The following is a 22,936-nucleotide window of genomic DNA, read 5'->3' on the forward strand; positions in this document are numbered from 1 at the left end:
GGAGGGGAATAGTGGCCACCTCTCTCTATGTTACCACTCCCACAGGAGAGCATGAAAACCAGGACAGGGCACACATGGGTAGACAGAACGGCACCCACCAGCACGTGTGTGGGCTGGATAGAGGGCTGGTTGGACTGAACTAGGCTTCACTGCCCATTGACATATAGGAGAGCTGAATGGGATGTGGGACTGACTGGACCAGTCTGCTGTACATATGGGCAAGCAAGGGAACCAGGACAGGGGCAGGCTGCTGGGGGTTATGGGGAGTCTCCCCGACTAGGCTGTAGCTCCCACTGGTTTGTGTGAGGGCCGAGTGTGTGGTGGGCAGAGTCAGGCTGGACTGCAACACCCATTGGTTCTTGTAGAAGACATGGCTGGAAACAGAACCGACCCAACAATTGCAACCACCAACATATGCATAAGCTGATTGGGGCAACAGGCTGTGCCGGACCCTGTACTGGCATGCACACACAGGAATCAGGCCTGGGATCACCTCAGACAAAGTTTCTTTGAGGATCCCTCCAACTCAACTGCTGATCTCACAACCCCAACCACGAAGAGAAGTGCAGGTTCCAAGGTCTGACCATGGAGTGCAAGTGTCAAAGCTGAATCTCCTCAGAGGCTCAGATGGAACAGTAGTCAGCAAATCCAAGTGCACATGGAGGATAGGGCAAGGTTCTATTGGAACCTGCAGAGGACACCTGGTACCATATCCTTTTCTGAAGAACAAAGCTTCGAAAGTTTCAAAGTTTGGGAAGAATCTGAGTTACACCACGTGCTGCACTGCTCCCCAGGACAACCAGGCCTACGACTTGCACTTGTGGCCTCCACCTTGTCTGAGTCCTGACGTCACCTAAGGGCACCCCCCACTGCCATGAGTGTGCAAGTACTGTGTGTGCTCAACGCCCTGAACGTTAGGACACTTATCTCGCACACGGTCGGAGGTTCCAAGAAAAGCTTATTCCACATCAGTCCTTTACTGATAATACCAACACACCCACCTTGACATTTTCAAATGTTAACGGGCAGGTTGAAGTAGCTCTGATCCCCAGTTTATTTTCTGGTCTTCCTATGTGTAAGCCTTCAGTGTTACGATCCACAATGAAGGTGGTGATTCCTTTATAGCCCTAAAAAGCAGATTTAAAATGCAATTACCTCCTGTTTATAAAAATCTTTGTTTACAGAGTTTTAGGTAAAAACTAAAAATGAACTTTAATAATAACTACTAAAAGTGCACACAATGAAGCCAAAACAACTGGAGGTTATTAGAGCCCAAACAAGTCAAAGTTCCTTTCACTTCCTCACAAAGCATCAGGAATATGAGCATTGTCACACTGAGGCATTATATGATCATGAGGACTACATGTTTTGAAATTTAATTTATTAAACACTAAATTTTTATAATTTAATTTAAATAAGTGTTATATCAGTGAAAACAGCATAGATAAAATATATGTTCATTTTACTGTACAGGGTACTTCTAAAAATATGCAGAAAAACATAGTAGCACATGAATTATGATGCAAAAGTTTTGAAATTTATGCATTACGTTTTCACATATGCATTCTGAATTTTCTGAAGGTCCTTTATATTCATAGATTTCAAACCTTTTGTACCACAATAAGTTTACAATTCCATCTTCCACAGGTTTTTCAAGTATTCCAATATGTTTATTTTACAACAGAATATAATATGTTTTAAAATAGATGTTCTTCATTATTAAACAGAAAACTGGAAATTGCTACAAAATTAAAGATTAGCTTCCTATATAACATATGAGGAGGTAAGTAACAAACAGTCCTCCAGGCTATTAATAGTCGTGGACAATATTTATTTTAGGAGATTAATAAGAGGGTGAGAAGATGCTAGCTCATTTCCAGTACCAAGGAGAAAGTTGCTAAGACCAGGCCCTGGAAATGAAACGAAAGGAGGAAAAGCAAGGAAAAGGTGCGGGAGAGAAGGGACACGTACACGAGAAGGGTCCACGTTGGCCATCACCAGGAAGATGTCGGCCAGCCCGGCATTGCTGATCCACATCTTGGACCCGTTGATGACATAGTGATCCCCTCTTTTCTCAGCTCGCGTCTTCAAAGAGAAAGAATCACTTCCTGACCCAGCTTCTGACAGGCAGAAACTTGCCAACTGCATATGTGAGAAAAGAAACTCAGATTAATATTTACATTCTGGGGCCCGGCGCTGTGGCTTAATGGTTAAAGTCCTCGCCTTGCATGTGCTGGGATCCCATATGGGCACCGGTTCGTATCCCAGCTGCTCCCCTTCCCATCCCTGCTTGTGGCCTGAGAAAGCAGTCGAGGATGGCCCAAAGCCTTAGGACCCTGCACCGACGTGGGAGACCCGGAAGAGGCTCCTGGCTGCTGGCTCCTGGCTCCTGGCTCCTGGCTCCTGGCTGCTGGCTCCTGGCTGCTGCGGCCACTTGGGGAATGAACCAGCAGGTGGAGGATCTTGGTCTCTATCTCTCCTTCTCTCTGTCAGTTTGACTTTCCAAACAAATCTTAAATATATATGCATATATGTTTACATTCTGTATTAAACATACAGCAAAATACACATTTGTACAATAAAAAACAGGCATTAGCTTTTTTATTATGACCTATGCTGATAAAAAAGATGAGTGATATTCTGAGAGTATTTTTAAAAATTCCATTATTGCCTCAGACAAATTTAAGAACACATTCTTCAGTTCACTTAAACTGGCTGTGATAATTACAGTAACAAGGTCAGCATCCTGGCAGAGCAGGCAAGGCAGTGTCAGCATCAGTTTGAGTCTTGAATGCTCCACTTGCACTCTCGCTGACCACGTGCTGGGAAGCAGCGAGGACGGCCCGAGTGCTTGCCCTGACCCCATGGGGGATCCCTGGGAAAAGCTCCTGCCTTTGGCCTGGCCTAGCCCAGTTGTGGCCGTCTGGGCAGTGAACCAGCAGATGGAATGCCTCTGCCCTTTCCCCTGTTTTTCCTTTCTCGGTAACTCTTTTAATAATGGTATTAAAAAACATAATTGAAACAAAAAAGTTATACTTTCTGATGGTTATTCTCTACATTTCCAATGGCAGAGTGTATTTTTCTTTCTTTATTGAGCACCGCTTAAGTACGGTGTTGCACTTGTGGTCTGGAATAGTAAAGTCTGCTCTGTAGCTACTTTTATTGCGAACTGGGAAAACATCAGATCCGTTTCAACAGCTCATCTCAACTCACTTTGTCTGTAATCAGCTTCGGAAAATAGGTGGCCTTTTGCTCTTCTGTTGCATACTTCTTAATCAGCTTGTTAATGACTGTGTTCTGGATATCACAGATGAGACCTACAGACGCATCGACTTTGGATAATTCCTCAACCACCAGCACAGTGGAAAAAAACGAAGCTCCCGTTCCTCCGTACTTTGTGTCGACTTCAATACCCATCAGCTGCAGGGGGAATGAGGAAACACAGATTGAGAAAGCTATTCTTACATGAAGAAATTTCCCTCAAATTCAAAAATAAACTGTAACCTCACCTTTCCTTATTTTAAAAAATTTCCAAGTATATTTTAATTTTGTATACTCATTTTGCTAAAGTAACAAAAAAGTCTATAATGGAAATTATTAATATTTGAAGAGGGTGAAATAACGTGCTACTATGCGTTTCCTGTTGAATCCTAAGGAGGAAATTAGGAGTGGTACAGTGCTTTCAAGGCAGTGGAGTATGACGGACAGGATGCATGATGGACTCTCCCCTGCTGCCCGTCTTGTTAGAACGGCCATCTGCTTGGACTGCCGACGCTGCTTCGGCCTTTGAGCCCAGCTCCCTCAATACTGACTCGGTGGACAGTGAGGCTCCTGTGGGTGAATGGCCACAGTCTCATTTGGCCTAGTCTTTTCTTTCAGGCTCCTCCATCTTAAGTTTTTCAGCGAGGATAGAAACTTGCCATTTTAGCAAGTCCAAGAGGGTCACCAGGCAAGACTTGTGACAATGGCTATTGTATGGGAAACATGACTACACCTTGGCCAAGACTTTCTAGTAACTCCGAGCAAGTTCAGCCACAGCTACAGTCAGCTTCGGCAGGACTTGACTTGTTAAGTGTCCTCTCTTCACAGGATGTGTCCATGGAACCCTCAACCCGCAGCTGTGAGCAGATAAGAAGAGGCTGCCCCTCTTCCCTTCACACACCCTTGGAATCCACAACTTGCTGAAACCAAAGTCGTGGCTGCAGGGCTCTAGGCTGAAGGAAAGCACAGCTCACGTAAGGTCAGAACCACAGAGAGGGAGGATCAAAACCATGCAAGAACCAGAACTGATGCTCGGTGAGGAAGAAGAGAAGGACGTGGATGTGTTTGAAGACCAAGCAGGGCATGGTAACTATCTGCTATAAATCCCGAGCACTTGCAGGGATTGCTTCCTGTGAAACAATCACATTAATGATTAGAAATATTGCTTGCTTTAGCCACTGTGGCTGGGACAATGTGATATGAAGCAGGTAGGGGTTACTCTAAGCAAGGGCAATTTTTACAGATAGGTAGCAGGTGCAGGTACAGATTCTGCCTAGGCAGCCCTGACCGGGGGAACTGCTGCCTCAGGTCCTAGAAGGCCACAAAGCTTCTCAGGCTATTGGGTCTGGGAACGGTTCAGTGAAACAAGGCTGAAGAATGGACTCAGAGTCTAAACTTACACACTAGACTTCTGTTTGATCCAATGTGACTGCAGAGGACTCCATTTGCCCAAGAGTTTCATTGTCAAAAAATGTTGGAAAAATCACCACTAAGAAAATGGCCTTAGAAAAGCTGGTCATGGTAAAACAGGAAGAAGTAAAATTATCTAGCTAAGTGGAAAGGCTATTTTTCAAACAGGATGACAGACACATTGCAGACAACAGCTCTTAGTAACAGCAACCAGTTCTGGAGCATCCTTAATACCTAAAACAGGGCTCAGATGGGGCTGCCACCTGTGGCATCAGCATCCTATATGGGTTCGAGACCTGGCTGCTTCACTTCCTATCCAGCTCGCTGCTCATGGCCTGGGAAAACAGCAGATGGTCCAAGTGCTTGGATCTGTAAAGCCATGTGGGAGACCCCACAGAAGCTTCTGGTCATTTGTGGATGAAAGATCTCTCTCTGTCTCTCCATCTATCTCTCTCTGCAACTCCTTCAAATAAATAAATCTAAAAACATTTAAAGTAAGGTATGTATTTCTGGGGTGAGATTTTTGCACAGTGTTTAAGCTGCCACTTGTGGAGGGAGGGTTGGGGGAATCAACATCTCCTATCAGGACTCCAGGATTAGATTTCCAGCTCTGCCTCCACCCTAGCTTCCTGCAGATGAGCACACTGGGAGGCAGCAGGTGAGGGCCCAAATGCTTGGCTCTCCTGCCACCCACACGGGAAACCTGGATTGAGTTCTGGGCTGCTGGCTGCGGTCTGGTCCACTCTAGGCAGTTGCAGGCATTTGGGAAGTGAATCAAAACACTGGAGAACTCTGCCTATTTTTGTCTGTCTGCCTTCCAAATAAATTACTTTTAAATTAAAAAACTAAGAGATCACTCCATACTTAATGCAGAAAGAAAACCCAAGTTAGTTAGTACAGTGACCTAAGAGGTCCTCCTTGGTGTCCCCACGAGGACGGCCTCTTCCTCCACCCACAGGCAGGGGAGTTCTACTTTCTATTTCATATGATGAACCTCCAGCAAAGGACTGCGGGACTTGAAAAGTTGGACATCTGCTGCTCTGGTCAGAGTTCAGATTTCACCTCTGCTTCTAAGTTGACCGGATACACTGAGATTCAGGTGGAGTGGGTATCACACTCAGAGAGTTATCTAAAGCCGGGGTTCTTTACACCATCAGGGAGCTGGGGGACTCTCTGCTATCGTCATTATCCCATGCGGCCATGCTGCCTCTCCCCTGGAACGCAGCAGTTGTGCCCACTAAAATTGTCTCCAGATACTGCTGAATGCCCTTCGGAGGCCAAACTGCCCCGACTGAGAGGCACTGGTCTAAAGAAATCATATCTACTCTTCTTACCTTTTCTTTTTAGAAAGCACAGTATTTCCAACTTCTAATATCATGTCAATTTAAAAAAAGTTTAAATACATTAATAGCAACTAGTATATCAGCCTAAAAGAGAACACAGATAATTTTGACCAGGAAATCAAGAGTTTGTTATACTATTATTAATGTCCCTAAATCTAATAGTGTATATGCATTTTAACATGGGATGTATTTTAAAAAGTTTAAAAATGGAAGAATTAGTTCGACCTTGGCAGCTCAGGTGACAGCAGCTCTCCACAGTGGTGGCGACTTGCTTGGCAGAGAGTACCCAAGCCAGGTTGACCCAATGCCTGGGACTCGGCCCATGGACACCATTGCTACGTGGTGAGCGAGTCCTGGATGTTGGGCGGCCAGTGAACCCTTGGGCACTAGGCTCCACCTGCTTGCCCAGCAGCGAGCACTAGGGTTTTTTTTTTTTTTTTTGTATGTAAGTGCTGCCTAAAGACAGTAATGGATATGGTCAACGTGAGTGTAAGTGAAGGATGAATCCTGTGTGACTCCGAACGACCGGGACACTGAACTTGCTGGCAGTTTGGAGACTAAGACCTGGCTGTTCAGAGGGGAGAAAAGGAATGATTGGTTTGGGTCAGACTGATTCATCAGCCCACATGGGAGTACTGAGATGAGCTGTTAGCATAGAGCATACAGTGGGTAGACAGAACGGCACCCACCAGCACGTGTGTGGGCTGGATAGAGGGCTGGTTGGACTGAACTAGGCTTCACTGCCCATTGACATATAGGAGAGCTGAATGGGATGTGGGACTGACTGGACCAGTCTGCTGTACATATGGGCAAGCAAGGGAACCAGGACAGGGGCAGGCTGCTGGGGGTTATGGGGAGTCTCCCCGACTAGGCTGTAGCTCCCACTGGTTTGTGTGAGGGCCGAGTGTGTGGTGGGCAGAGTCAGGCTGGACTGCAACACCCATTGGTTCTTGTAGAAGACATGGCTGGAAACAGAACCGACCCAACAATTGCAACCACCAACATATGCATAAGCTGATTGGGGCAACAGGCTGTGCCGGACCCTGTACTGGCATGCACACACAGGAATCAGGCCTGGGATCACCTCAGGCAAAGTTTCTTTGAGGATCCCTCCAACTCAACTGCTGATCTCACAACCCCAACCACGAAGAGAAGTGCAGGTTCCAAGGTCTGACCATGGAGTGCAAGCGTCAAAGCTGAATCTCCTCAGAGGCTCAGATGGAACAGTAGTCAGCAAATCCAAGTGCACATGGAGGATAGGGCAAGGTTCTATTGGAACCTGCAGAGGACACCTGGTACCACAACAGGATGGAGGACACAACAAATCGATATCTACCCCAGCCATGGGTTGGCAGCGAAAATCTGGGCAGACTCTAAGGTAGACTGTCAGCAGTGGATTCTGGAGAGTTCATCGTGTTTGGAATGGTGAGATTGGCAGCATTTCAGAACTGTTGGACTATCAAAAGCACTTGAGTAGGACCCTCAGAGTATGTCCCACGTCGGGGACCTGGGATGAGTGGGTGGCTGGGTGGGCTTCTCTCTTTATTCTCCCCTTACCCCAGATCAAAAAAAAAAAAAAAACAAAAAACCAAACAATGTGAAACCTATAGTCTTACCCACTTTCCTGTAGGCCTTGACCCTTTGTGCCCTAATCAACCATGTAAAGATTATCAAGATAAAATAATAATAAAAAAAGAAAATGAAAGAATTATGAAATATATACCCCTTGTTGAAATAATCCTTGTATTACTGATTCCTCCATTTTTCCATTTTCATCCATTCTGGAAACGAAAGGCGCAATTTGTTCTTGTGCAAATTTTTTAACTGTGTGAAAAAAAATAAGTATAAGTTTATGTTCAAGTGACACACATGTTAACAAAGATTGTAACAGTTCATTATAGTTTGATAACAAAACTTTGTTTTCAACACATTTAACTAGGCATCTGGCACAGTGAGCTAAGCTGCCACCTGCAAGTCAGCATCCCACACTGAAGCACTACTTTGAGTCCCAGATGTCTTGATTCTAATCCAGCTCCAGATTACTGTGTTAGGGAAAGCTCCAGAAGCTGGGCAAGTGCCAGGGTGCCTACCACACATGTGGGAGATCTGCATGGAGTTCCGGCTCCTGCCTTTGGCATGGCACAGTCCAACTGATTATAGCTGTTTGGGAAGTAAACCAGTAGATGGAAGACCTCTGCTTCTTGCCTTCTCACTCTTCTGAAAAGTATATCTTTTTTAAAAAAACAAGAGTTATATATATATTTAAAAGGCAGCGTTATAAGGAGAGGGAGACAGAGATTGTCCATCTATTGGTTCACTCTCCAAACGTCTGCAGTGGCCAGAGCGGGGCCAGGCTGGTCTCAGACGCCTCCCCTGCAGGCTTGGGGGTTTGAGCCCTTCGGTAAGGAGCTGTGTCTGAAGGGGAACAGGCAGAACTGCAACTGGTGCCTGTGTGTTGTGGTGGTGGCATGGGTGGCGGCACAACCACTTATGCCACAGCACTGGATTCCATAATAACCCTTTAAAGACATGAAGATGTATACTAGTGCCATTATTCGTTTATAATACAATTTAAGGGTTTTTTTGTTTGTTTTATTATAGAAACTATAAATTCCCCAGCCTCCTGATAATCCTTTAGGGCATTAAAAATGTTAATAGGTACATGTGGCCCAAAAATAAAAACATAAAATGAAAAATGAAAGCCTTGTTTCTTGCTCTGGCCTTCCAGTTTCTCTCCTTGAATGTACCTAATTTTATTACTTTTTTTTTGTTCTGAAAATGTCCTTTGAAAGTCAGAAATACTTATCTAAATAGACACATACGATGTATCTCTGTGTGCATATTTCCTTCAGAGATCACACCAAAGCTGAGGGGGCAAAGAAAGCGAGATGTACTTATTGTGGGAGGCAGAATCTTGAGATGGTCCCAAGAGGGCCAGCCTCTGACGCACCTGTCTTCACTTACTCAGACATAAACCCAAATGCTACCAGGAAGATTTTTACAGGTAAAAAGAAAGTCCCAAATCAGCTGACCTGAAAACAGGCAGGTGATGGTCCGTGGGCCTGCCCTTAGTAGGAGAGGCCCTAAAAAGCAAGGGGCTTTTCCAGATGGGACAGATTTTAAGAGGAACCAGTTGCATGGGAGGGAGCCCTGTGGCAGTAAAAACAGGCTGGTGGAGGCCTTAGGCAATGGTGAGAAGCCAACCGACCTCTGGCCTGCATCAGTTAGTACCTGAATGCTGACACCACCACAGGAGCCAGGACTCTGCCCTGCACATGAAAACACTGCCCGCATGCCCCGAGGAGAGCCTTGAGGGTTCCTGACCCTGGATGCTATCCTTCACCTCTATCTAGAGAACAGGGAATGCCCAAATATTGTTCTATCCCACCAAATTTGTGTACATTGTTACACAACAACAACAACAACAAAAAAACCCTAGTTGATGAACAACTCATATTCTAAGAACAGCTCTGTCATTGCGCTACAGGTTTTTAAAGCGTATCTTAGTCTTACACACACATACACATCTCTTCACAGAACTAAATGGAGGTCAACTGCAGAAGGGTTTTATTTATTTATTTTTTAACAAAAGAAAAATAGAGATTTACAATGCCATGAATTTAAATAACATGCTGCTAGATATGATAGTCTCCATTACACAGTTACTGTACATCCCCTTAAATGAAAAGCCACAAAACATAATCAACAACAGGAAGAAGAAAAAAGAAATTAATAACACCATGAAGTTAAATAACATGCTACTGAATGACTAATGTGTCTCTGAAGAAATGAAAAAGAAAATCAGAACCTTCTTGAAGAAAATGATGCTACTGTATGATCTATGAGTCACTGAAGAATTTAATCAGAAGAAAGTGTTTTGAAGAGATGAAACTAACAAAACAATCAAAATCCATGAGATACAGTTTCTGCTGATCTTTATTGGTGAGATATGTCTCTGCAGGCAACAAATAGATGGGTTGTTTCTTAATCCAGTCTACTAATCTATGACGTTTGATTGAGCTTACGCTATTTACATTCAGGGTTAATATGATTGGGTGGTAATTTGGTCTTGCCATTTTAGCAATGGGTTGTTCATTGATTTAATCTTCTGTTGTCATTTTCCTGGGATGTTCTTCATATTTGCCTTTGGTTTTGTTTGGTGTTATTCCTCTTCTCTGTTAAGAGAACATCTTTAAGTATCATTTGTAGGGCAGGTTTGGAAGAGTCATATTCTTTTAACTTTTCTTTACTGTGAAAAAATTTTATTTCATTTTCAAAGACAAAAGAAAGCTTAGCTGAGTATGTCATCCTGGGCTGACAATTTTTTCTTTTAGAATCTGGACTCTGTCACTCCATTCTCTTCTTGCCTGTAGAGTTTCCTGTGAGAGGTCTCCTGTGAGTTTGATTGCATTCCTTTATATGTCAGTTGATTTTTTTTCACGTGCACATTTAGGGATCTTTTCCTTATGTTCTATTAAAAAGAGCTTGATTATCATGTGTCGTGGTGAAGATTGCTTTTGGTCAAGTCTGTTGGCAGTTCTATGCCCCTCCTGGATGTTGTTTCCCAATTCTTTCTCGAGATCAGGGAAATTTGCCATACTTATTTCATCAAATACATTTATATATATATATATATTTTAAAGATTTATTTTTATTATTTTTTTTTATTGGAAAGGCGGATATACAGAGAGGAGAGACAGAGAGGAAGATCTTCTGTCCGATGACTCACTCCCCAAGTGAGCCCAACGAGCCGATGCTATGCCGATCTGAAGCCAGGAGCCTCTTCTGGGTCTCCCACGCGGGTGCAGGGTCCCAAAGCTTTGGGCTGTCCTCGACTGCTTTCCCAGGCCACAGGCAGGAAGCTGGAAGGGAAGCGGGGCAGCCGGGATAGAACCGGCGCCCATATGGGCTCCCGGGCGTGCAAGGCGAGGACCTTAACCACTTGCACCACCGTGCCGGGCCCCAAATACATCTTTAAACCCAGCTTTTCTTTCTGCACCTTCTGGGACTCCCATAACTCTTATATTTGGCCTCTTAATAGTGTCTTTCAATTAGTGAATACTTTTTTTGGCCTGATCCAGCTCTGCTTCCAGCTTTTTGTTTGTTTTCCTGTGGTGACAGAAAATATCTTCTAATTTTGAGATTCTTTCTTCTGCCTCCTTCATTCTATTTTGGAGACTCCCCACTGTACTGTTAATTTGCTCCACTGTATTCTTCATTTCTGATATATTAGCTTTCATTTGAATCATTTCCAGTGTGACATATTCCTTGATTTCCTGCTTTATATGCTTCTCGTTGTTGATAAGAAGTTTCATAAGTGTTTTGAATTCTGTATCCCCAATTTCTCGATGTCTTCCTCAGTTAACTCTGAGGTATAATAAGGGTTTGCTCCTTCGCAGGGGAGTTTTCAGTAATATTCATTGTGCCTTTGTCTCTTCTTTTGCTCTTGGTCATTGTACTTCTGGTTATCAGAGCCTTCTCCTTGGGGCAGGTTTCTAAGCTCTGTCACCACAGGTTTACAGTTTAATTTTACTTATTGCAGTTGGTTCATGGCTTTTTGTTTGCAGTCATTTGTGCCACAACCTCCAGCAAGTTCCAGGTCTGGGTTCTTACGTTAGATTTTCACCATGGTCTCTGTAGCCACAGCACCTGGCTCACCAGTCTCAACTTTCTGTGTAACTGTGCTGAGGCTGCACCAATGTCTGCACAGCCTTTCTCCCACTTCCGGTTGGAGCAGGTCCCAGAATTAGGGAGACACCAGGTGTCTTTATATAGGTAGGTTGTTGGTGGTGCTGATCTTGCCGGAACCTGTTGGCCATTATGTCTGAGATGCACAGAAACCTAGTTTGACCCGTATGATGCCACAGTCGGTATTATTTTCCTATGGGACCAGTGCAATCCACTGAACTCAGTGAGTTCTCGCTGAACTCAGCAAATGCGCAGCTAACTTGCCCTCTGCAGTCTTAAATTCTTTGCCACACTATAGGAAATGGTGCCTGATGTGCCACTACTAGAGTTCTTGATCTGCTGGCCATCAGGTTTGAGGATTACCCCGACCTGTCTTGGGTGGAACCTGTAGGAGGCCACATTGTTGCTGTTCAATGAACCAGAAATGAGTTCACTCCCAGCTCCATGTATGCACAGTCCTGACCCATAGCCCTTGCCTCCTTAAACAAATGACGCCCAATATGGCTCAAGGAGGCGGACTGGGCTATGAAATCTACCCTGTTCTAGCACCGCCTGCGTGGGACGTGCTGCTTTGTCTCTGCTCCTGGTCAAATCAAACAGACCAGCGGGACAGGCAGTTCTTTGTCAGGGTTCACCTCTGGAGCTCCCACTAGACGTCCCTTCCCACCTTGTTGCTGGTGGAGTTCTAGCTGCTGGTGGAGTTCAGCTCACCATTCACTGAAGGCCTCTGCAACACCACACTTTTGTGTCCGCTGCTTTCCTGTGTCTGTCAGTCTCCAGGTACCTCTCTGCTGTTGTTCTGTCCTATTCTATTTCCTGGAATATGCCCTCTTTGCTTCACACTGGGTAATACCTTTCCATCTGTCTGAACGTGTCCTTACCCTATTCTGCCATCTTGATTCTCTGCAGAAGGGTTTTAGCAGCATACAATTTGTATTCCTTGGATTCAGGCTCCCGGTTCCTATCGGGAGCATTTCACAGATAAAGGCACATCTTTAATTTTATGTAAAGCTTGAAAACCCCATTATCTAAACATATTTTTAAAATGGAGTATTTATGCTCTTCTAACTCTGCAAGTCTACATAAGAGATGGTAACAAGGTGGCTTCTGAGAAATGGGGAACAAGGGGCCCCAGGCTTCTGCTGCTGTTTTCAAAACCTTGGACACACACAATTTTTTCCAAGGTTGCACCACAGCCTCCTCTGTTTGCAAAGCGAGCTGAGCAAATCTTGCCAACAGAACTGCTGTCAGAGAAATATGACAAAGATGAGAAAGGTCGTACCTGAGCTCTTTATCATCATCTCCTCATCCGTAAATGTTTGCAGCGGAGCAAAGGGTAGCCCATTACTTGCTGTCTCGAGCAGCGCTTCCGACTGGGAGGACTTGAGGGCACGAGGTGGGATTTTCCAGGACAGGCAACTCAGGAAGTTTCTCCTCAGCTGCAGAGCGGCCCGGTGGAGAAGCAGTACATGTAAATGTAAAGAGCGTCATGTATTTCTGGGAAGAACTGCCTAACCCAGCCCCAGGCAGGTGGCCTTCACAGCCCCGGGCGCCCGACTATGGACTCCACCACAGACCAAAAACAGTGACACACGAAAGTCTGCAGTGAACATTCTTCCTTTTTAAAGATTTATTTTATGGGCCTGGCGCAATAGCCTAGTGCCTAAATCGTCCCCTTGCATCTGTTGGGACCCCACATGGCACCAACTCATGTCCCGGCTGCTCCACTTCCCATCCAGCTCCCTGCCTGTGGCCTGGGAAAGCAGTAGAGGATGGCCCAAGGCCTTGGGACCCTGCACCTATGTGGGAGATCCAGAAGAAACTTCTGGCTCCTGGCTTCAGATTGGCACCGCCCCAGCTGTTGCTGCCAAATTTGAGGAGTGAACCATGGGACGGAAGAACTTTCTCTCTGTTGTCTCCTCTCTGTAGCTCTGCCTTTCCAATGGAAATTTTTGAAGAATATATTTATTTTATTTATTTGAAAGACAGAATTTTAGAACATCTGGGCCCGGTGCGATAGCGTAGTGGTTAAGGTCCTCGCCTTGAACGTGCTGGGATCCCATATGGGCACCAGTTCTAATCCCTGCAGCTTCATTTCCCGCCCATCCAGCTCCCTGCCTGTGGCCTGGGAAAGCAGTTGAGGACAGCCCAGAGCACTGGGACCCTGCACCCGTGTAGGAGACCTGGAAACAAGTTCCTGGCTCCTGGCTTCGGATCGGCACAGCACCGGCCATTGCAGTCACTTGAGGAGTGAATCATTGGACGGAAAATCTTCCTCTCTGTCTCTCCTCCTCTCTGTACATCTGCCTTTCCAATAAAAACAAATAAATCTTTAAAAAAAAATTCTAGCATCTGATAAGCAATGGCTACATGATCTCAGGCAAGGCATTTTCAAACTCTCATTTCAACAGCCCAGAATGTTTCCTTACCTATAGAAGGCAGATAATATAATCTTGGAGGTTTTCTGAGATTACTGAGACAACCACAGAAAGGCCTAGCATGGAACCTGCTAAACAGCAAGGTCTCAATCAGTGTTAGAAGCTATCTTGATTGCAACTACCAGGCGCCAGCAGGCACCACAAGAGACACAGCAGAAATAACAGGGTCCAACTAGCAGCTGTCGTTTCTGGCCGGTGTGCCTCCCTGTTGCAATGTCCCAAGCGGCGTGGGATATGTGTTTTCCCAAGTTTTGATCATATACAGAAAAGCTAAGGAAAAGGCAACAAGGGTTGTTCATCTCCCTGCGTGAGCCCCTCTCTGCAGCGTGTGCCTAGGGGAGGATGTACACCAGAGCAAAGGAACACTGGCCAGCCAGAAGAGAAGCATAGCTGGCCAGCACATCTTCATGTTCGTTTTCAGGATTACATCATTCACAGCAATGTTGCAGAGGACTGTTTTATTTATTGACAGAGTTGGGACATGAATCCTCTGGACTAGAAGGAAGGAGGGAGGCACATGAGGGCTGGTCTTCCTGTTGAAACAAGAATAACAGTCATAGTCATAGTAATAACAGTACAGTAAAGGGGAAGACAGGTCAGAAGTGGAAGTGTAAAGGGGATGTAAGTGCGAAGGAAGGTTGCTGAGCAGGAGGCATGGCAGCAGCTGGCACAAAGAAAGGACAAATGGAGGTGAGGTAAGAACCGGAAACATGGAGAAAGAGGAGAGGCAAGTAGGAGCCACTTTGCACATGGCTGACAGTGGTCATGGCTGATGTCCTTAGAACTAGAACGGAATTAATCTTCTCGGCATTATGTTCACAAAACTGGCCTTGTTTCAAAACTGTGACATACTGCCCACGTCTCTTGGTTCCAGCAGAGATGTCTGGGAACATGAGTGAAATCCTCTATTGAATCCACTATTGAATCGCAGTCAATCCGTCAGCTTAGTTTAGCCGGCCTGTCAGCTTTGTAAGCATGTCTTTTTAGGAAAGCCCACCCCTGAGACACTTAGGGAGCCATGTGCCTCTCCCACAGACGGGGTTCTCCTGCTGACACAGCTGCACCCCACAGTTGCAGTGCTACTGCTACTGCGATGCATGACAAAGCAGGTAAGCGTTCCACACGCAGCAATGACTTCAGACTCACAAACAGAGGCAAATGTGCTTTTGAAAGTATGAGATGGTTCACAAGCACAAGGTGAGGTTATTGACAAGGTTCAACATGAAACACAGCTGCTCTTTGCGAAGTGTTGAATGGTACTAGCCCTTTAGCAGAAAAAGCTGTGCCCCAATGTGGTTTTTAATAATGGTAAGTTGGCCTTTAGCTGCACAGCCCAGTTTCCAATGCTGATTTCCCAACATCGCCTGCTCTTCATGTTGACCGTGGCCTTTGGAGTGGTGGCGTCCACTCCATCAAAATGATTTCCCACCGCTGTGACCCACTGCAGCACATCATCACCTTTTTTTGTACAGAGCAGCAATTGCTTCCTGAATGGAGTAATGGTTATTTATGCATTGCCAAATGCTTTTCAGAGCTTAGCTCTGCTTCCTATGCGACTGACCAGAGCCCTGCTGTTGATTAAACCCGGAGCCTGCAGACCCCGTGAACAGAACACTCAAGTCAGCGAATCTTGACAGGAGAAAATGACATCTTTATTTTATTAACTTCTTGCTAAAATTTCCCTTGATTATAAACATAGGCAACGAGTACAGGATTAGCAGTATCTGCGTCTCCAACAGAGATTACAGACGTTTCTAAATCACTGACTTGGTACAAACATCTGAAATACTGTGTTCACCATTACTTCAGAATTATGGTAGTTATCAAAATGACTGCCAGATCCTATTCAGTGACCACATAATACTGTATCGTATATAAACCACAACAGATTTTTATGGCTATTTTATAATTGATTTCCTTCATGATCTTCAATATCTTATGCTTTTTAAGACATTTGAGAAAGGATCTTTACACCTCATTTCTGTGTTTACTTCACTTACACACAGAAGTGTTAAGAATCCCTGAGCACAGAATGCTGAACTTGCTCAGTGCAGCCACTGCCTTGGCTAGAAGCTCTTCCTGTTTCTGGAGCTCTTCAAGTGCTTCGTATCTCGAGGCTCTCACACCAGGCAAGACTGAGAAGACACACCCGAGTTCTCTCCCTTTCTGTCGGACTTCTCCCAGAGAGGACTGGCCTAACCAAGCAGTGCCCCAGCAGGAATCCCTGCAGTCAGGGGCCACACCTGAACACCCTCCTGCTGTTTGCTGAGATGGCTAAGGTGCTGTGAGCACAGAACCCAAGCCGCAGCTCCTTCCCCCTCTACCTTGCAGAAAGCTGTCTTCCCTTCCAGAGTTCAAACTTCACCTCAGGTTCTTTGGATTACAAACTGTTTCTTCATTCTCAATGAGCCTCCTAAGAGTGAGTCAGTGGAGGCCAGTGACCCCTTGCGCCCCAGGGAAGCCTGGAAAACATCGCATTGATGCATTAACAGGTGTCTATCTGTGCATCCCATTTCCCTTGAGGCTCTGTCAGCTCCTAATCCCCTTTTCCTGCACTTCCCGGATGGCTCTTCTGCCCTCCCGACAATTCCCCTTATCTGCCAGCATCCTTGGAGAGTTCACAGTCCGCAACACTTGCTTACCCAACATCCAGCAACGTCCAACCTGGGCTTTTCATCTCTGGTGACTTTATCCCCTACCATCTAGTTGGATGGTCATCCACCCCAAATCATTTCTCAATACTCCAATGTTTGCATCAGACAGCTCTTCCTTGGCATGCTTCGTCTCCAGCTTATGACCACATGGTCACTAACCTGTGCTAAAGCACTGCCAGCGGTCCAGTGCCTTTCCCTCGGTCTCTCCTGCTCTCACTGCCTACATGGTTGCTCTTTTCAAGCATTTGTAACAACACCTCACCCAACACTTGTATATTTATAACATAACATTCTTATCCAAGCTTTTTCAGATGTATTTATTCCTATTGGGAAGGTAGATTCTATAAAGCGAAGGAGAGACAAATAGAGATCTTCCATCCACTGTTTACTCCCAAAATGGTCACAATGGCCAGAACTGAGTAGATCTGAAGCCAGGAGTCAGGAGCTCCTTCCGGGTCTCCCACATGGGTGCAGGATCAAAGGGTTTGGGCCATCCTCTGTTGCCTTCCCAGGATGGGAAGTGGAGCTGCCAGGACATGAACCAGAACGCATATAGATGCCAGTGTTAGCAGGTGCAGGATTAACCAGTTGAGCCACAGTGTTAGCAAGGGGCTTCCCCATAACCTTGCCCTAGCTTCCCTAATGTCTGGCACCTGATGCGTGTGTAGCCGCCATTCAGTCATCTCAGTGGTCTAGCGGGGCATTTTCAGACAACTGGGAATTTACAGCCACCTCCTCTAACCTGCAGCTCAAGACCACCTGGCATTCTTCATAGCCTTTCCCTTTCCCTGAAACAATTATCTCTAACCCCACATTCTCCTCAAAGCTCCATCCCTCACTGGCAAGTACAGTCTCTCCTGCTGAAGGGAAAACCCCAAGAAATGGAACCTCTCGACCTTTTAGAACCAATTCAATAAACCATCGTGAATTTGCACCCGTCTTTCCGCCTCTCTCCTTTGGCAAGAGACCATCCTAGACCTCTTCCTGGGTCTGACTCTTCCATCCTTGAGGATCCCAAGCCACCACATTTCCTTTCTCAGCATTTTCCATTTCTCCTTCAAACTGTTCATCAGTGTGCGTGCTGCTCCAACTCTTCCCTTGCTGGTTTGACCATCTTTCCTTTTGCTTCCTCCTCTTGCCTGCCCCCTGAGCCAGACCCTGTTTAGGCGTGCCCCTCCTTGCCGCACTGTCCTTCCAGCCCCTCATTCACTCATCAGTCACCCAAGATGGCTTTCTCCTCAGTGTTTAGCAGATTCTTCCCCTAGTTCTGTGTTTTCAGTCTTCAACTTCCTTGCCGCAGCACCTCATCCTACCTTCAAATGCTTTTGGTCCCAAATCCCATGACTTTACTCTCGTTTTCTCCCTATTCTCTTCAGCTCAGTGTTTTTCAGGCTGCGTCTTCCCCACCATAACGTAATCCATAAGGGTCAGGAGGGCACAGGGGAGAGGAGAAATTCTTACACTCACAGTCCGGATTATTACAGCAGTAAAGGTCTAGACCAGTGCTATGATTTGGATATTCACTCCTCAAATGGCTGCAACAGCCAGAGCTGAGCCTATTTGAAGCCAGGAACTTCTTCTGGGTCTCCCACACTGGGTACAGGGTCCCAAGGCTTTGGACCATCCTCTGATGCTTTCCCTGGCCACAAGCAGGGAGCTGGGTGGAAATTAGAGCAGTCGGGACATAAACCAATGCCCATATGGGATTCTGACAGCACTTATGGGGGAGGATTAATCAACTGAGCCATCTCTCCGGGCCTTATGGTTTGAATGCGTACCCTCTAGAATACAGGTATTGACACTTAACAGCGAATGTGATAGGGTGATGAGATGGCATCTTCAAGAAGCAATGAAGCCTGGGCCCAGCACAGTAGCCTGGTAGCTAAAGTCCTCTCCCTACATGCCCCAGAATCCTATATGGGTACTGATATTAATCACAGCAGCCCTGCTTCCCATCCAGCTCCCTGCCTGTGGCCTGGGAAAACAGTCGAGGACGACCCAAAGCCTTGGGACCCTGCATTCTACCTGGGAGATTCAGAAGAAGCTCCTGGCTCCTGGCTTCGGACTGGCTCAGCTCCAGCAGTTGTGGCCACTCGAGGAGTAAATCATCGGACGGAAGATCTTCCTCTCTGTATCTCTGACTTTCCAATAAAAATAAATAAATCTTAAAACAAAACAACAACAACAACAAAAAAAACCATGAAGCCATGAGCTTGCCCGCACCCTCCTTCCTGTACAGGAAGCTGTGGGATGCGTTAGCTTGCTTGCCTCTGGAGGTCTGCCACATGAGCACACAGCAGTGCCCAGCAAGATGGCCCTCTGAGGCACTGAGCCTGCCAGCACCCATTTCTTGGGACATTCAGGAGAAATGAACTAAGACAATTCACAGCCAGGCCCAGCAGTCCTACCAGAATTCACACGCACAAGCAGACCCAGGCATAGGATGTAGCACTGTAAATCCTGAAATCCAATTATCTATCAAAAAAGGAATGTGCACACTGTGGCATATTGATTCAGCAAAGTATTTTATAGCAGTTAAAGAGAACTAGGGAACTACATGTATCAACACAAACAAATGTTGAAAACAAAATAATGGTTTAAAAAACAATTTGCAAAAGGCCTTGTTCAGAATGGCAGTATTTATTATAGACTAAAAATTCACCGACTGACAGTGGATTTTCCCATGGGCACACATGGACATAGCATCAGTTTGTAAAAAACGAACAGAAAGCACCGATGGAGCTTCAGGTCGGAAGCGTGGGATCGATATCCATGTTGTTTTTGTTTCTTTTTTAAGAATCTGTAGCAAAAACAAGTTGCATATATATGGATGCTAGTTCCATCAGTTCCTGTACTTTTCTAAAAATTACATAGATGTCTTTCACAGGAAGACTTTCAAAAGCACAGTTACTGCGAATAGGTATGCTATAGGATTTCAAAGTCATCTTGGCTTTCAAAAACCAGAAGTAGGTTTTAGAATAACGTGCTTAGCATATTACTAGACAGTTTACGAATTGCTTAAGCACCTGACTGCTAAAGAGCTGTACATAATTAAACTGGCTTAACCTGGGAAGTTTACCAACTCCTGTGGTGTTTGTGAAGTAAGAGCCCAGGGAAGTTACATTAGGGGTTATTACTTTGGCTGCATATCGTTATCAACCAAGGAACTTAAAACAAAAAAGAGCCCTCTCTCTCTAAGTACTTATCTTATTTTTTTTTATTAGGTAAATTTACAGATACAGGAAAGACAAAGATCTTCCACATTCTCTTTGTAAATGGCTGCAATAGCTGAACTCAGCTGATCTGAAACCAGGAGTCAGGAGAATCTTACTGGTCTCCCACATAAGTGCAGGATCCCAAGGCTATTCTGTGCTGCTTTCCCAGGCCACAAGCAGGGAGCTGGATGGAAAGCGAAGACAGGACATGAACTGGCACTTGTATCGGATGTAAGCATTGCAACATGGAGGATTAGTCTGTTGAAGCATGGCATCACTCCCAAAAAAAGAGCTCTTTTAGTTCTACCATTGAAGATTATCACTCAACGCACACAGATCTGGTCTCTTTACTGCTACAAATCTCCCTGAAGTGACCCCAGTGGGCAACCTGGGCCAGAACCTGTGGCTCACTGACCAAGATTCCTTGCTGGCGAAACTGTAGGCTTCTAAATCTTCCCTACTCCACCGCGCATTGTTAAATGCAGCTTTGGAAAAAGAACTCTGTGGTATCATGTTAGCCACTTCCTTGTCCTCAGTATCTGGTCAGGTTCTTCATCCCCCACCCCTCAGGTGATGTTTGCTCACCATGATCTGTGCGCAGCAAAAATCCACCCCCACCCCGCTTCTTTGATATTTCCTTGTAGTCAGCCAGCAGCTTTCTAGTTGGTTTACATCAGTTTGCACTTTAGGATATATTACAGGAAGATAACAGCGCTCACTACTTGTGGTGTAGGGGAGGAGAAAGTGAGACACAAAAGGTAAAACAGAGATCCTTTTTGAAATTATCCCAAATAATGCTAAAATGAGGGTGATTTGGGGGGTGGGTATCATGACTGTAGTTGTTACAAGTGATAAAATAGCACAGACCTGAGCCCGGCGCCCTGGCTCCCGGCTTCAGCTCAGCTCAGCTCTGGCCACTGTGGCCATTTGGGAATTGACACAGCAGACGGATTATCTTTCTGTCTCTGCTTCTCTCTGGAAACGTGGCTTTCCAATAAAAATAAGTCAATCTTCTAGAACACTTGAATGGCAGACCTGCATGTGAGTGCATGTCTCTAGAGCACAGGAACGGAGCCGGAGGGAGGGAGGCTGTGTGCTAGCTGACAAGACAGGTCAGCAGGAGAAGCGGCCGCATGCCGTTCCAGAAGGCCCTGCTATCTTTCAGAAACCCTCGCTTAATGCTAACGTGTCTGTCTATGCAGACTGTTTCAGTGCCTTCCATTTCGTTTCTTTTTTTTTTTTTTTATTTTACAAAAAGATTTATTTTATTCTTCATTGGAAAGTCAGATATACAGAGAGAGGAGAGACAGGAAGATCTTCCATATATTAATTCACTCTCCAAGCAGCCATAACTGCTGGAGCTGAGCTGATCTAAAGCCAGGAGCCTGGAGTCTCTTCCAGGTCTCCCACAGGGGTGCAGAGTCCCAAGGCCTTAGGCCGTCCTTGACTGCTTTCCCAGGCCACAAGCAGGGAGCTGGATGGGAAATGGGTCCGCCGGGATTAGAACCATCGCCCATATGTGATCCCGGCACATTCAAGGAAAGGACTTTAGCCACTAGGTCACCAGGCCAGGCTCTTACCTATTTTCATATCACTGTAGTGAGTTGTTGGTGTCCTCCTAGCCTTATCAATGTGTTCTCAATGTGCTGGTGAATTTGGCGGTTTCTGCTCAAACATGGTAGGACAAAAAGATTTAACTCCCAGTGTGATGTTAAGCACCTTTCCCCATTTTTAAAAACCACTGGAACATTTTGCTTACTGTTCATTCAGATGACTATTTTTCCTGCTAAATTAATTTTTTTCTTTCCTATTGATTTCCAGAAGCTATATAAATTAAAAAAATTAGCTCTTTGCTGATGAGAATTGCAATTCTTTTGGCCAATTTGTTATTTGTGTTTTTGACTTCGTTTGTAGTCAAAACTTATCTTTGTTTTGTCAAAAATTATTTGTTTTTTAGGAGAAAGCAATCAAGTTTTTAATTAGAGCACTCTTCTTTATTCTAAGAAAACAAAGGAATTTCCTCATTTGTTTTTACGACTCGTTTCTTACATTTAATGTGCTTTTTTTCTGTTTTTTAATTTGTTAATTTTAATTATTTTATCTTAGTAATCTTTAAATAGTTGATTAGGGCACAAAGGGTCAAGGCCTACAGGAAAGTAGGTAAGACTATAGGTTTCACATTGTTTGGTTTTTTTTTTTTTTGATCTGGGGTAAGGGGAGAATAAAGAGAGAAGCCCACCCAGCCACCCACTCATCCCAGGTCCCTGACATGGGGCATACTCTGAGGGTCCTACTCAAGTGCTTTTGATAGTCCAACAGTTCTGAAATGCTGCCAATCTCACCATTCCAAACACGATGAACTCTCCAGAATCCACTGCTGACAGTCTACCTTAGAGTCTGCCCAGATTTTCGTTGCCAACCCATGGCTGGGGTAGATATCGATTTGTTGTGTCCTCCATCCTGTTGTGGTACCAGGTGTCCTCTGCAGGTTCCAATAGAACCTTGCCCTATCCTCCATGTGCACTTGGATTTGCTGACTACTGTTCCATCTGAGCCTCTGAGGAGATTCAGCTTTGACGCTTGCACTCCATGGTCAGACCTTGGAACCTGCACTTCTCTTTGTGGTTGGGGTTGTGAGATCAGCAGTTGAGTTGGAGGGATCCTCAAAGAAACATTGCCTGAGGTGATCCCAGGCCTGATTCCTGTGTGTGCATGCCAGTACAGGGTCCGGCACAGCCTGTTCCCCAATCAGCTTATGCATATGTTGGTGGTTGCAATTGTTGGGTCAGTTCTGTTTCCAGCCATGTCTTCTACAAGAACCAATGGGTGTTGCAGTCCAGCCTGACTCTGCCCACCACACACTCGGCCCTCACACAAACCAGTGGGAGCTACAGCCTAGTCGGGGAGACTCCCCATAACCCCCAGCA

General features: G+C 45.4%; 1 protein-coding gene across 2 annotated transcripts in view; it reads right to left on the minus strand.

Annotated features, from left to right (window-relative positions):
- ACADSB (acyl-CoA dehydrogenase short/branched chain) overlaps positions 1-22,936 on the minus strand; it is a 48,328-nt gene that overhangs the window by 11,042 nt on the left and 14,350 nt on the right. For both annotated transcript variants that reach the window (XM_040991975.1, XM_040991974.1), the window contains exons 2-6: positions 12,985-13,141; positions 7,738-7,838; positions 3,214-3,420; positions 1,972-2,142; positions 1,002-1,127 (exon numbers count right to left, since the gene is read on the minus strand). In XM_040991975.1, coding sequence (XP_040847909.1) covers positions 1,002-1,127; positions 1,972-2,142; positions 3,214-3,420; positions 7,738-7,838; positions 12,985-13,141 — 762 coding nt within the window. The remainder of the gene's footprint in view (positions 1-1,001; positions 1,128-1,971; positions 2,143-3,213; positions 3,421-7,737; positions 7,839-12,984; positions 13,142-22,936) is intronic.

The sequence above is a fragment of the Ochotona curzoniae genome, unplaced genomic scaffold (genome assembly GCF_017591425.1).
Source record: "Ochotona curzoniae isolate NIBS_2020 unplaced genomic scaffold, NIBS_Ocur_1.0 contig_66, whole genome shotgun sequence".
Classification (NCBI taxonomy): Eukaryota; Metazoa; Chordata; class Mammalia; order Lagomorpha; family Ochotonidae; genus Ochotona; species Ochotona curzoniae.